This window comes from Electrophorus electricus, chromosome 21 (assembly GCF_041902795.1).
Source record: "Electrophorus electricus isolate QZ-2024a chromosome 21, ASM4190279v1, whole genome shotgun sequence".
Lineage (NCBI taxonomy): Eukaryota > Metazoa > Chordata > Actinopteri > Gymnotiformes > Gymnotidae > Electrophorus > Electrophorus electricus.
This window is the reverse complement of record NC_137517.1, coordinates 18,790,001-18,804,821: the sequence shown is the minus strand read 5'-3', so window position 1 is coordinate 18,804,821 and position 14,821 is coordinate 18,790,001. Positions and strand designations below refer to the sequence as shown.

At 40.8% G+C, this 14,821-nt stretch overlaps 2 protein-coding genes and 1 long non-coding RNA gene across 3 annotated transcripts in view; 1 reads left to right on the top strand and 2 right to left on the bottom strand.

Annotated features, from left to right (window-relative positions):
- The window catches only part of LOC145653022 (Fc receptor-like protein 5), a 53,164-nt gene extending 39,505 nt beyond the window's left edge, over positions 1-13,659 (bottom strand). Inside the window, exons 1-4 of the mRNA XM_081704900.1 lie at positions 13,650-13,659; positions 13,397-13,432; positions 12,807-13,082; positions 9,030-9,305 (exon numbers count right to left, since the gene is read on the bottom strand). Coding sequence (XP_081561026.1) covers positions 9,030-9,305; positions 12,807-13,082; positions 13,397-13,432; positions 13,650-13,659 — 598 coding nt within the window. The remainder of the gene's footprint in view (positions 1-9,029; positions 9,306-12,806; positions 13,083-13,396; positions 13,433-13,649) is intronic.
- The window catches only part of LOC118240608 (uncharacterized), a 52,423-nt gene that overhangs the window by 19,475 nt on the left and 18,127 nt on the right, over positions 1-14,821 (top strand). The window lies entirely within an intron of this gene.
- On the bottom strand, positions 6,484-7,877 carry LOC118240609 (uncharacterized). Its single transcript, XR_004775523.2, has 5 exons — positions 7,811-7,877; positions 7,573-7,623; positions 7,344-7,417; positions 6,932-7,009; positions 6,484-6,715 (listed from the first exon to the last, which is right to left on the bottom strand). It is a non-coding gene; the product is annotated as an uncharacterized LOC118240609 (long non-coding RNA).

Sequence of the window (14,821 nt, the reverse complement as noted above, 5' to 3'; positions counted from 1 at the left end):
TTTGTTGGCATGAGCTGAATTTTGTGAACACTGTGTAAAGATTTGTTATCCTGCCTGAGACTTATTGAAACACAATTTACTGTTTATTGGTGAACCCTCCCTCCTCTGTACCAATTTGAGCGCTCTTTGTATAGTTATATACTTGTGATTTTTGCTATGTGACCCATGGGTTCTGGTATTAGTTATGTAAAACACAAAAAGGGGGAAACCCCAAAGAATTGGATATCCAAGTGTGGTTTGGGCTCACATTGTGATCCGTACACTGATTGTCTGGCTGGTTGGGCTGGGTTTAGACATTATCCATGTAGAGGCTTGTTTGAACGGGATTTTATAGTGCACTGTGCTATGTTTATTTATGAGGGATATGGGGACGCTAGCTGGGATGTTCAGTATATGAAGAATTCTTGGCAAACCTGGAATAAGGTCAATCCGATGTGGGACAAGGCGCATGGTGTAAAACCCAATAAGATGCCTGGGTCTGAAATAGCTGTTTTTGCTGCCACACAACTGAAAGGATCCCCTTATCCACTTGTGAAGCATGCACTGATAAGACAGGCTCCTGCTCAGGCAGATGTTTCTGTGCAGAAGGCCACAAACACATCTGAGCTAGATCAGGAATCTGAGAGGGGGCCTTCTGGAGGAGGAGGGGACACACCTGCCATCTATTCTAACCTCACCTCTCTACAGCAGGGTGAGACTTCGGGACATGGCTCCAGCCCACCCACTCCCCCTGAATAGTTCTGCTCCATTCATGATGCTGGGTGAGAAACTGTGTAGAATTATGCCTCCTAACATGACTGATATTAAAAATATTTGTGACAGTTTACCTGATATGACTCAACCATATACATTGTACATTGTGTATATAATCATAATATACATATATTGTACATACATTGTTAATATATTTTTGTACATACATAGAATATATATTTATCTGTATATATATTTTTTTCTCTATGCACCCCTGGTTCTCTTCCTCAGTTTGGACAGAGCACTCTCCACCATTTCACTGCGTGTTGTACTGTGTATGACTATGTATGTGACAAATAAACCGAACTTGAACTTGAACTAATGTTTATGCATTTGTGGATGCTTTAAAGGGATGCACCAAATATGCTCAATTAATAGGACCTGATTTCAGGACCATTCTGATGTGTTGTTTACAGCACAGGTTTACTGAGGAGGAGCTGATTAATGGCATTAAGTCACTGCAACAATGTTTATTACTGGGCCCAGCACACTAACGTTGACACCATTTATCAAGACCTGAGGGAATTCCTACTTAAACTACAGGCCTCTCAGAGAAATATATATGTGGCAACCAACTGCAGATATGGCCCTGATGAGCTGTGCTTAGTGTTTGTTTCCTGTTTTTCTAAGGCCTGGACTGCGCAGACGGGCCTTGGACCAACCTCTGAGTCAGACAGGAACCTGTACAAATCAATTTGTCTGCAAAATATGAATCCCCAACATGCAAAAACTCTGTGGTGTAACACAGGGAACCTCTTTAGTAAGTCCCTAACTGAGTTTGCAGCTAGGGTGTGTGAATTACAGGCTGCAGGCATGTACAATAGAGTAACCAGTCCCTGCCATGGCTAGCACCCAGTCTAAGAAGAACTTGGAGTGCCATTATTGCCACAAAAAGGGTCATTTTGCTTGTGAATGCCAAAAGAAACGGTGGGATGAGTCAAGGTCAAAGAATGACGATGGGAAGGGTCAGCAGCCCAGGGACATATTCCAACATCCTAGTAATTGTCAGGCTGTGCCTGCCTTCCCATCCAGCACTGCCATCTGGACAATGATCCAAACCAGTTTACAGGTTTAAATGCCATCCTAGCTAATGATGTTCATTTGCTTCCCGTTATTGATCTGCTGGTCAATATCTGTTCTTATTCATTTTTGGACTCCAGTGTCACTTATTCATCCTTTAGCTCGCACTGTTCTACTGGTCCAGTCACTGGCTCATCCGTTAGCTCTGTGGGAATTTCAGAGGTCCCTGCAGACTGTCCTAAAATGCACTCTCTGGCTGTTAGAAGTCCGGATGCCCCTCAATTTTTTTGATGCATCAGTTTGTAGTTATTCCTGGTTCTCCATTTAACCTGTGACCATTCGAGGATACCTAGGATGCGGGGATGAGGCACGATGAAACAGGCATTTATTCTTACGAACATTCAAAAACAGAAGACAAGGCCCTAACGCTATGCACATCTCAAACACCAACAAACACGTTACGACACAGGAGACGTATATACACTAAAGACGATTACACATAATGCAAAACAGGTGGATAACATGAGAGGTTGTGGCAACATGGACACACACACACCCACACACACACCAAGACGTTTGAGGAGGGGGCAGGGCCATAACGTGACAGAACCCCCCTTTAAGGGCGCGACTCCCGGCATGCCAGCTAAACGGGCTGCGGACCCGAGACCAATGCCAAACGGAGAGGCCAGAGGACAGGGCAGTCCGCCCCGGGCTAGCATGAGCAGGAGCACAGGGAGGAACACTGGGACTAACACAATGACAGACACAGGAATGCACACACTGATGGGGACTGACATGGACACAGAGCAGAACAACAGGACAGGCACATGTATGGTAACGGGGAGAGACATGGTGACGGGAACAGGCACAACACTACACAAATTAAACAGTCTGTGAAGCTTGGTGCTGGGGGCTCGTCGTCCTCGGAGCTCGTGATGTTGTTCGGAGGGGGAGGTCTCCCCCTAGAGCACCTTGCCCTGGGCAGAGCCTTAGGAGAGGCCTTGGTTGCTGGTGGCTCATCACCCTTGGAGCCCGTGGTATCAGTCTGAGCGGAGGGATCCCGCTGAGGTACCTCCTCCACCTCCATCGACGGGTCCTCATCCTGATCGGACCACCGGTCCAACTCCAGCGTGACGTCACCGCGCTCCCTTCGCTCTTCATACTCCGCATAGCCCTCTGTGAGGTCCATTTAGGACCCTACAAATTCCACTGCCAAGTACCCAGTGGGTCCCTCCCCCGTTGTGATCCCATGGATTGAAGCCCGGATGAGTGATGGTCTCGCCGCAGTAAGGGAGAAGTCCGCAGTGTCCGACTCCGAGGACTAGAAATCATTATACCAGTTGTTTTGGTCAGACATAGTCCCGTGTGACTCCTCCACTTCTGCACCTGGACCATGCTCTCCTATTGCAGGAGTCAGGAGGGTACCCGAGAACATGGAATGCATCTTTTCCCCTTCTTCCCCTTCTTCTTGCCCTTCCCAGGTATCCTTCTTCGGTTCGTGTTGGGTCACGATTTGATGTTTAAAATGAATCTCTCTCTCTCTGTTGAGCAGGGAAAAATGATGATCTATTCCAGACTAAATATCTTTATGTTTACAGACATGCTGGGCCAGCCTAGCAACACAGCAAAGCACTCTATATTTCCTGAGCTGGAAGACATCCCTAAATCTCTGTGGGCCACCCATAAGAATGATGTAGATTATCCGCCCTACAAGGCTCGACTCAAGCATGGTACCGCTGTTTACTGTAAACAGTATCCGCTATCTCCTGAAAAAGAAGCAGGTCTGTCACCTATCAATGACTCCCTGCTCACCCAAGGTGTAATCATTCCCACTGTGTCACCCTATAGTACCCCTGTAAACCCAGTGCGTAAACCAGGCGGTAAGGGGTGGAGATTTACACAAGATCTCAGGTACATTAATAATATAATAGCTCCTATAGCCCCGCTGGTGCCTGATGTGTCTGCCATTTTAAACACTATACCTGCACACCATCACTATTTTACTTTTGTAGATATTTGCTCTGCCTTTTTCTCTGTACCAATCCACCCAGACAGCCAAGCACTTTTCGCATTTACATTTCAGGGTAGGCAATACACGTGGTGCCGGCTCCCCCAAGGCTTCCTGGACCCCCTGGCTGTGTTCTCTGCTGTTGTAAGAGAAAGGGAGGAGTAAAGTACGCAAGAAGAGGGAACGGACGACCTCGGGCAACCAGCTAGTGCGCAAGCCATCATGTCATGGCTGATAAGCAGAGACCTTGCATTGGGTGCCTGAAGGCAGAAAGGCTCCAGTGTCTAACAATAATAATAAAACAAAAAAAAACACCAATACAATTCTTTATTTGAAATATAATCTTTAGAGGCTTGTATTACTAAAACATCAATAAAATGATCCAACCAGTTAAAAGGGTTTCAGATGTTGTGTTTTGAGTCTCAGTGCCCTCACACACATACTGAGAAAACCAGACCTGACAACAAAGAGGAAAGTGACGTCCACATACACACGAGACCAGAAAACATGTGAGGAACCAAAGTTTAACCCGAGTGAGTTTAATGTGTGGTGGATAAATCCTAAACACACATCCAGTACCACAATCTGAAACAGCAGGCAAAGGTCAAAAATACCAGAAGTAACAAAGTAACAGAGAGACAAAGCAACAGTAACAGACAAAAGTCAGATCAAAACCTGTCAGACTGATGAAGACTTAAAGAACGCTTTGGGATTGCAGACTACAAAGTAGCAGCAAGACTCCCTAACTAAACTACACAACAAGAGAATCTTAACCACACTAATACTAACCACCAAAAAAGGTGCAACACAATAGAGTGATTGACAAGAGGGAGGAGCTGCAGTGGGGCTGATCCCTGGTGACCAGAGGTAGTGCCCTCCTGAACCAGTGGATCAGTCCATTTCCGTGATACTGACTGTGATACATATTTAATATCCTTCAGTCTGTAGTGGTGTGTCTCACTGGGGATGCCTACTAGAGAACAACAACAGGATTAGGATTAAGGTTAGGATTAGGGTTAGGTTTAGGGTTTAGGGTTAGAATTAGGGTTAGGATTAGAAATTCAGCAGTGAATAGTCAGGAGACTGTACTGATCCTCAGAGTCCTGATGTTTATTTACGCACATATAAAAACTTCAGATCAAATTTTTATTCATCAAAAATAAGGGTGCTAATCTAACAATGAGTAGTTAATTCAACAACAGACATGAGATCAGGAGGAGATGAAGAAGTAGGATAGACAGAGAGAGACAGGAGAAGGAGAGAGGAGGATGATAGAGACAGAGAGGTGGGGATGAAGCCTAAGAGTCATCACCTTCTGAGAGTCATCACCTCCTGACCATGATACCTCACAGACAGACACCACGGCACAGAAGACTTACAGAGACATTTAGAAAAGTACAGAAAAACAAACATAATATAAAACTTAATCAAAAATAATCACAAAATAAAACAAATACATATTGATTCCTTCACCCTAGTGAGGCTCACTACAGAGGATCACCAGGATTAGAGTTAGGGTTGAACCATAGCGAGGGTCACTACAAAAGATCACCAGGATTAGGGTTAGAGTTAAACCCTAGTGAGGCTTACTACAGAACATCACCAGGATTAGGGTTAGGGTTAAACCCTAGTGAGGCTCACTACAGAAGATCACCAGGATTAGGGTTAGGGATAAACCCTAGTGAGGCTCACTACAGAAGATCACCAGGAATCTCCAGGTCATTTATTTACAAAGTGCTGCAGTTACATAACACTGCAAAAAAAATTAAAATTCTTGGCTCAAAGGTTAAAAGGTGGAGTATAATGTGTCTCTCTGAGTGACTCTAGTAACAAACACACAAACATAAACAGTCACTCAATCACAAGCTTCAGAACTGCTGAAAAGACAGAAGGTCTGTTGGCTGTGAAGCCCCACAGAACTCATACACTCATCAACTCTACAGAGAAGGAACTCCAACACCACTGAATCTGATTCTCCTGGAATGTTTTTGCTACAACCATTAAACTTCATATGAAGATTTATATGATAAAACAAACAAAACAATTATAATGTTATCAAGCATTTCTATACTAAGAGTGAAATTAGTATGTACATTATGGTAAAACTACACTTTCACTGTAAGAGATTTTATCTCGAACCTGTTACATCTCCATCTGTTATAAAACATCTTCCTGTTGTAGACATGAGTATCTGAAATGGTCATTTAAAATGTGTTTAAACCAAATAAATGAATGAACACTTGGATAAGAGGGTTTAAACTCCTGGTGTTGTAGAAGCTTGAGTGAGTAACACAGGAGGATGAACTCTGTTTCCCAGCAGTCTGTGCTGTTCCTCAACAACCTTGACAAAGATGATTCAGAAAACATTCATTAGGATCAGTCATTATTTCTGTTTAATGTCCATAGAATCACTGTCAGTTCAACTCCACACTACCTGTCCTATATTTAATAAAGTTGGTAGGTTCAGTCCTGTGCACATAAACAGTGAAGGGCTCTTACATGTTTCAGGATTGTTTATTAATTATTATAAACCTGAGAAGAAGTCACTTTGCATTGTTATTCAGTTTCACTTGAAACAAGGTTTAAAATGAACACTGGCTCCTTTTTCACTGAGTCATATTTATTAAAAAATAAATCCAACCACAGCAGCTGGTACTGACAGTAATGAATGAAGTGGAGATTAGTGAGCACTCTATGGAGTGATATCTGCTGACTGGCTTCAGTTCTGTTTCCTTCATTGTTAGCTGGTTTTGAAGGACTGGTTTAAGCTCTTCTTATGACCAGTTATAGTGTTCCTTTAGGTCTTTGGGTCCAGTAGTGGCTCAGTACAGCCTGGTACCTCTGAAATCATACCATAGATCTTGGAGCTCTGACCTTTGTGTGAGTCCTGCCTCAGCTCTGAGTATACAGTGTCTGCCCCCACACTGCTCTTCTCTAGTAGGGACAGAAGAGCCTGAATTACACCACAGGAATAAGTCCAACCCTCCAAATGATTAAACACAACATGACCTGAATAACCTACAGTGGGTAACTAAGCACACAATGTTACTAAGCAGTGAATCAAAACATAGAATCTTAAGAGTTCTTCAGGTCAGCTGTATCTTGGTGTGTCACTGCTGTAGGTGACTAAAGTTTCTCCTTTTCATGTACCTTCTTTTTTCTTTGCTTTCTGTTTTGGTTTCAGTTTGATCTCAGCATAAGTAACTTCACTGGGTCCAGCACCAGTGTCTGCAGTAACAGAGAAAAAAACCAAAGCAAACACAGGCGTGACCTCTCACTGACCTTTAGTGTTCTAACCCACCAGCCAATAACATCTCATCTTACACGCTTCATTCCCACAATGTACTGCTGCTGCTTTTGGAGACCAGCATGTGTTTCCTTTGTCTCCATGTGATGATTATATAGTAGATATATATAGTAGTATACATACAGTAGAGTGATGTGAATCAGAGTGTATTCTTCAGTGTGTTGTTATATAATACCTGTTACTTATATGTATAATAGAGTGATGTTGTGTATGAGTTGTGAATTAAATCCCAGTGTGAGGGAGATGTGGATGTACCTTTATTCATGCTTTTTTGTGATGTTTCATGACCTGAGCATAAGTGACATCACTGAGATCATCTGCAGGTTCATCTGACACAGAGTACAGTGTGTTTATCACAGTGTACAGTGTGTTTATCATAGAGTACACTGTGTTTATTACTAAAAGAGGTTTCTGGGCTTTACTGTATAGCTGCACTCTGTCCAAGTCTTTCACTACTACACTCAATGGGAAATGAAATCGTTACCTGTGCTGCTCCTGTCTGCTGGCTCAGCTGTGTCATATATGTGGGCAGCTTCTGGGGTTAAAGGAAAATAAAGCTAAATTGAAAGATTACTGGACACAGTAGAGAATGAATCACAAGTGATGAACGATTATTTAAATTGTCTTAGAGAAGATAAAGCTTTAAGTTAATTGTTAATAATGAAAGTTGTTGTTGTGTCATGGTCTGAGCAGTGTGCAGTGGTGTGACTGACACCCTTCACCTCCTGACTCTCTCTGGGTCTGATCTGATGTCTGATTGATGTCTGACTGACTTGCAGTACAGCGACACAGAGATTCTGCTCCAAGGCAACATGGAAATAAAGGAAAAGTGTTTAATACTGTAAACAGGTTTGATGATGTGTATCATACAAACATATAATATTTAAACTATTCATAAATGACCTGCAGTTGATCTCAGACCTTTGTTGGTTTTGTAGCACCACAGCAGGATCAGTAAGAGGAAGAAGACAACCAAACTCGGTCCCACAGTCAAACCAACCAGGCCAAGAGAGGAAGAATCATCAACTGAACTCATAGGAACAAAAACATCACATGAATCAAAATGATTTGTCACACGTCTCTGCTCCAGACTATGTGAGGTCACTGTGTACTCGATTCTTCAACACAGTAGGGGGCGCTATTAGTGAGATCAGGTCTTGTAGTGCAGGGTGCAAACAAATGCTTTTAAACCGGGGTGCCAAAACAACAGTCTTGTGTATTATTTTTTAAGATCCATTATAAGTTGGTAATGATATTAACAAGAAATGTAGTAAGTTTGCATTTCACAGCTATAATACCATGCAGTATTACTGGAATAAAGGTACATTTACAGTATATTTTTTACCCTTAATAAGTAAACACAATACATGTGGACTGCGTGTGTTCTGCTAATTTCTAAAAAGAGTTTAAATGAGTAAAATAGATGTTAAATTCATGAAATGACTGTGATCTTACCATGTACAGCCAGAGTTACTGTACACCTACTGTGTACAGTTACTGTGGACCTAAATCTATCACACAGATAACCAACACAATGTTTTCTATAATTCTACATTTTAAACTCACTAGTATACAGAACTAAATCTAAATCTTTCACACAAGTCATTGCTGTCTGGTCCTGTACATGTTTTAATGTTGAATAAATCCATAAATTCAGGAACACATAAAGCATGTCCTGTAGCAGATATGACAGATTCCTGTTATTCAGAAAATTAAACATTTTCTGATTTGCGTTGTCATATTTCTACTAAAGTGTAATTGACTGCTGCCCTCTAGTGGCCAATCTGTGCACATGTCCAAGACTCCACAGTACATGTAGTGACACTTGTAATCTAATATTGTGCCAACTTTTACTGAGGGTTGACAAGTACTGATATTGTTGAATATCTAACTGATAAATTTAATTTCTATGGTAGTTATACACTGTAAACTGTTCTTCACCAGTAAGGTTTACCCAGAGTGCATCATTGTAGTTTGTGTAGTAGATTGGGTTTCCTCTGCCAGCTCTGCACCAGTACTGGCCTCCATCAGAGGGCGCCACTGAGCTGATGTTGTAGGAGTTTGCTGCAGTGTTGGACTCATTCTCAGGTTTCTGTGTGTGTCTGGACCAGTAAAAGCTCCATTCAGCAGACTGGTCCAGCTTACAGTGCAGAGTCACTGGGTTTCCCAACAGTGCAGCTCCTTTAAGGCTTGATATGAGTTCAGGTGTAGGTTTAACTGCGGATGGAGATGAAACACACAGTTCAGGACATGTAAGGGCAGAGCGCATATAGATATCTTTACTAAATGACTAACATTCTCAGATTAAAAATAGATGAAGTATTTTAGTAGTTTAAATATTTTAAAATAAAAACAAGAGACTCTCAGTAACATGGTGTGGCAGTAGTGAAGCAGTAGATTAATCAACAGACTTTTAATTAACTGTTTATATCAGATTTGTTTATAATCTGATTAATTCAGTTGTTTTTCATTTTATTTGGGTGTTCATATCTGTACATGTTAACCTGAGAAGTCACTGAACATGTAACAGGTATAATACATACCATCTTAGCATACTCAACAAGCTGTTATACACATGCTGTTAACATTCTGTAACTGGATTTTAACTGGACTTTGAGATGGGGTTGGTGTCAGGATTACAGTCCTGCTCATTCAAATGTGAGTCTGAGGGTTTCTCTACTCAATATTTGTGTCCAATTCGATTGCACAGTCTGAACCAACCCAGGCTCCATTGTAGAAATTACACAGTACTTAGTAAGTACAAAGTAAGTTTGCATTTCAGTTGCATTTCATTTGCATTTCAGTACCATGTAGTGTAACTGTAATTACAGTACAGGTCTAATACCATGCAGTGTAACTGTAATTACAAAATATATCTAATACAATGTAGTGTGTAATTACTTTGGATCTACAATTTCTGTTTTGCCTAGTAAACACAACACATGGAGTGTGCATTATGCTGCTGAATACAAATAGTGTAAATTATTTAACAAACAATAATTTAAGTTATTGAAATAGACATTAAATTCCTGAAATGACATTAATCTTACCATGTACAGTGAGGGTAACAGTGTCACTGTACTGTGATGTTGTTGGTCTGTCATGTCTCTCTCCTCTACACTGGTACTGATCCCCATTAACTACAGCATCTCCACTGATGGTGAGAGTGTCTCTGTGTACAGTGTCAAACACAGACTGAGCCACTGTAGTCCACTGACTCTGAGCTTTCCTCTTCTACCACTGATATGTCCACCCATCATAACCCTGAACCTCACACTTCAGAGTGACTGACTCTCCAGTGAACACAGGACTCTGAGGCTCCACAGTCAGTGTAGTTGTGGGTAAATCTGTGGAAAGAGATGGAGAACACTGCATGTTACAGCTGACTGACCCCAAGTGTCTTCCTGGAGTCAATCTGTATTTACATATATTATAACAAACAGGTTAGACCCACAATGCTGCATTCGAATCCGTTAATCACTTTGTTTTGTGGAGATTATCTGGAGATTATGTGGGATCTGATTGTGATTGGAGTGTAAAATGTGAACACATGACTGTGACTTACATAATTATTCCATCCAGTACCACGTTGGACACTTTGTCCAGTAATGTGACACTTGTAGGAGTAATGTGGTGATAGTACAGTAGGAGTAATGTGGTGATAGTACAGTAGGAGCAATGTGGTGATAATATAGTATGAGTAATGTGGTGATAGTACAGTAGGAGTAATGTGGTGATAGTACAGGAGGTTTTTAAAGTCAACAGAAATGAACACAAATGTTTTTATTGTCTAAAACGCTCCCAGCCAGTCCTAGAATTAAAATGGCCCCTAGTTTTCAAATAGATACTACCCCACTGGAACCAGTTATCTACAATATATCCAGCAATGTAATAGCATTTTATTTTTCTATAATAAATTAGTGTATTACAAGTAAATTTAAGCCTTAATTAATGTAACTGGATTACATGTGAACGATTTATGTTACATTTATGTAAATACTGATTCACACCACCAGATGATGATATTGCCTTGAGTACTTGGGTTACTGTAATTTGATTTCCTATTTCTGCTGTGGAAAGAATATGTAGAAAACATCTATTCTGTCTCTTAGAAAATTATGGGTAACAGTTACGTTAGGTAGCTTGAATGACTAAATGTAAGCAATGTATATCCATAGTCTCAAATACTAAAATGCATATGAAAATACAAATATATAAACTGAAGAGAGTTCAGTCAGGGACAGGACATGGTGTTCATGGTGTTTACAGTAAACTCAGTACAAGCGTAAATTCACTACATGGAGTCTCACCTTGCACTGTGATGTTCACAGGATTACTGCTCCAAGATTCAGAATTATAAAATGATTTTCTTGCTAACATACATTTGAAGCTCTGGTTAAATTTGAAGCTCTGTTTAAATTAGTGTAATAATAAAGATGTGAAATCTTTAAATTCTGACCTCACACACAATCACCCAATTATTGGAAAGCAAACTAACGTCTCTCTCATACACACACACACACACACACACACACACACACACACACACACACACACACACACACACACACACACGCACACACACACACACACTGAGAACATGTTAAACAGCTTTTCTTATTAACTCTAGTTTTCTTAGTCAGCAAGTAATCGTTCTATATATTGTGAACTATAATATCCTGTTATCAAACATTTCCTTTTCTCCTTAACTAGTGAGTGCACTACATGTAGACTCACTGTGCACTGTGATGTTAACAGGATTGCTGCTCCCTCCAGATTCAGACTGACACCAGTACACTCCACTGTGGTATGTGTAGAGGTATCCGATGGTGCATGTAGATCCTGTAACTGATCCCCAGTCTGACGAACAATCTGACACCCTCCCACTGTGTGTGTATCCTCTCACTCTCCATCCAGTAGAGTCACTCTGTCCCTCACAGCTCAGTGAGAGAGAGTCACCACTAAAGTGTTGAGTTCTGCTGGGACTGATGATCAGAGAGACTGGAGGAGACAGACCTTAGAAACAGAAATTATACATCACATATGTTATTGTTATTGTCTTATCATAGCAAGAGTGTAGTGAACACATTTAACATGGAAAGATTACAACCAGTTTGATGCCTCCTTTGATAATAGAAAACTGCTTTAATCATATCTAGTTAATAACATCTAGCTAGGCTTTTGATTGTATTTATGTGATTATCTGATGTTTCACACACACACACACACACACACACACACACACACACAAACACACTGCTGTTTTATGTCCTCACCAGTGATCCATAGTGGCTGTGTGTTGCTGTACTGTGTCTGATAGGCTGGTTTGCCTCTCTCTGCTCTGCACACATAAACTCCTATTTGATGTAGAGCAGCAGGACTGAGAGTGTAGGAGCCTCCAGCTCCTCTGATGCTGTCTGAGAGGAGTTCAACACAATACCTCACATAGCCATGATTTTGTGTTACTGGAGTTAAACATTCTCTGTAGGGAACAGCTCTGTACCAGCTGAATGTCCAGCCTGTAGAGGAGTCTCTGACCTCACAGCTTAGACTCACTGAGTCTCCTTCAGTCAGCCAGCTCTGTGGAGACACACTCAGTACTGCCTGGGCTCTCTCTGTAACACAGCAAATATAAAATCCTGGGTGTTTAAAATCATGCACACACAATAACAACCTTGCTATGAATGTCTATTGGCTAAATTCACAGTCCAAACTCACCTGACACAGTTAATGTAACAGCATTACTGATTTCTGAGCTCTGAGAGTCTCTTCCCCTGTACCCGCTGCAGGTGTATGTACCACTGTAATACTGTGTAACAGAGCTGATCATGTATGGATTGTATGTGGTGTGTGGGTAGATACTGTAATTATTCTTATACCAGCTGTATGTCCACCCAGTGTCTCCTTCTCCCTGTATGTCACATCTGAGAGTCAAAGTCTCTCCTCTGAACAGCTGATTATCAGGACTTACACTCACAACTGCTTTAACATGACCTGCAGAAGCATTAAACATTTGAATTCTTCATTCAGTTACTTTGAAAACAAATAAATTACACAGATCTAAATCTAAATCTACCACACCAGTCAGTGCTGTCTGGTCCTGCACATGTTTTAATACTATATAAATTCATTAATTATAAAATACATACACTAAAATGCTAAATGTGTAAATTAATACATTTAAAATAGCAACTTTTCATAAATGTCTCATTACATCATTTCATCATTCCATGTTTCATCTAATAGCTGAATAGAGTTAGTAATGGCAGTTTGGGTTTTAAATAATATATAAACAGAATATAAATCACCTTGAGCAAGTCCAGCTTGAACCAATGAAATCAGCACTATAAACATAAAAGAGGGAACATATGAATATGAACAATTAATTAATTTATTAAAGAAAACACCTGACAGCAAAACATTTCAGACACAATTAAAATAAAAGTATCATCATGTACACACAAGGGGGCGTCAGTGATTTATGTTTCTGTGGACAGTGGTGTGTGCTGTGGTATGAGCAGATTCACTACTGCTGTTTCACAGTTCCACAGTGTCTGTTACTTATGGACATCCTATCCAGCATTCTCTAAGTGTTTAGAAGTTTTATGAAGAATGAACACACACTGTGTAACGTGGAGCGATAGAGAGCTGGACGCAGACGCTGAGAAGAGCGAGATTTATTAAGAGCAAATCCAGAATCTGGGTCATTAAGACAGTCCAGGGCCACAGCACCAATACGAACAGATCCCGGAAATATATTAAACAGAAAGCAAAACACGAAAATCTGGAAAATAAATCAACAGACAAACGGAGAGAGAAAACAGGGTACAGATACACAGACAACAAGGCAGAACCCAGAACACTCACTGAATAAACGTGAAACAAGACAAACGCTCAAACAACTACAGAAAACCAAAGTGCTCAAAATTCGCCTAAAATGAAACGCGTTTTATTTGTAAATTTGTAAAAAATTGTTTTGGACGCTTTTACGCAGCAAAATACGGCATTATTTTTTCACTACGCTGTAATATACATTGCAAAAACCATCAAAAATGGCGTATTTTACACCATTTTTATGTTAGTTGAAATGCCGTAAAAAGCGTCGCTTTAAGGGATCCAAAGGTTTTGGCGTGCTTACAACGGCGTTTAAAAACGTCATTTTATAGTATGATAATGAGCTCTGCCTATTGGGTTTGACAGCCAATAGACTTGAACTTTCTTCACCACAGATACTAGCTATATTATTTGCGTCTTTTGCTTTATACCGTTAAAATAGCATTCTACATTTCCACCTTTTGCTTGGTGGTAATTGAGTTACCATCTTAAGAACCTTCCCCCATCCCCTCCCCCCAATCTCTCCTGTCACGGTTTCTCCAGTTGGATATCCTCTCCCACAGTAGTGACCACATCTTGGTATGGTCCCTGCACCTGAGAACGCTGAATCTGATGGTATGTCGAATTGCAGTGGTCGAGGTTTAAACCCTGTAGATATAAAGGATTATTCTTAATAAGCCGTATATTAAAATCACCAGCTATAGCAGCAGAATAGCGCCCCCTACTGTTAATGTAACCTGCTCTAATCCAGAGTATTTTAAAACATTGCATTGCAATCTCTGGGACCTGATATTACAATGCACATCACCTACAGAATGATGCTTTGAACATGCAACAAAGCTTTTTACGGTGTGTCAACTGACATATAAATGGTGTCAAATACACCATTTTTGATGGTT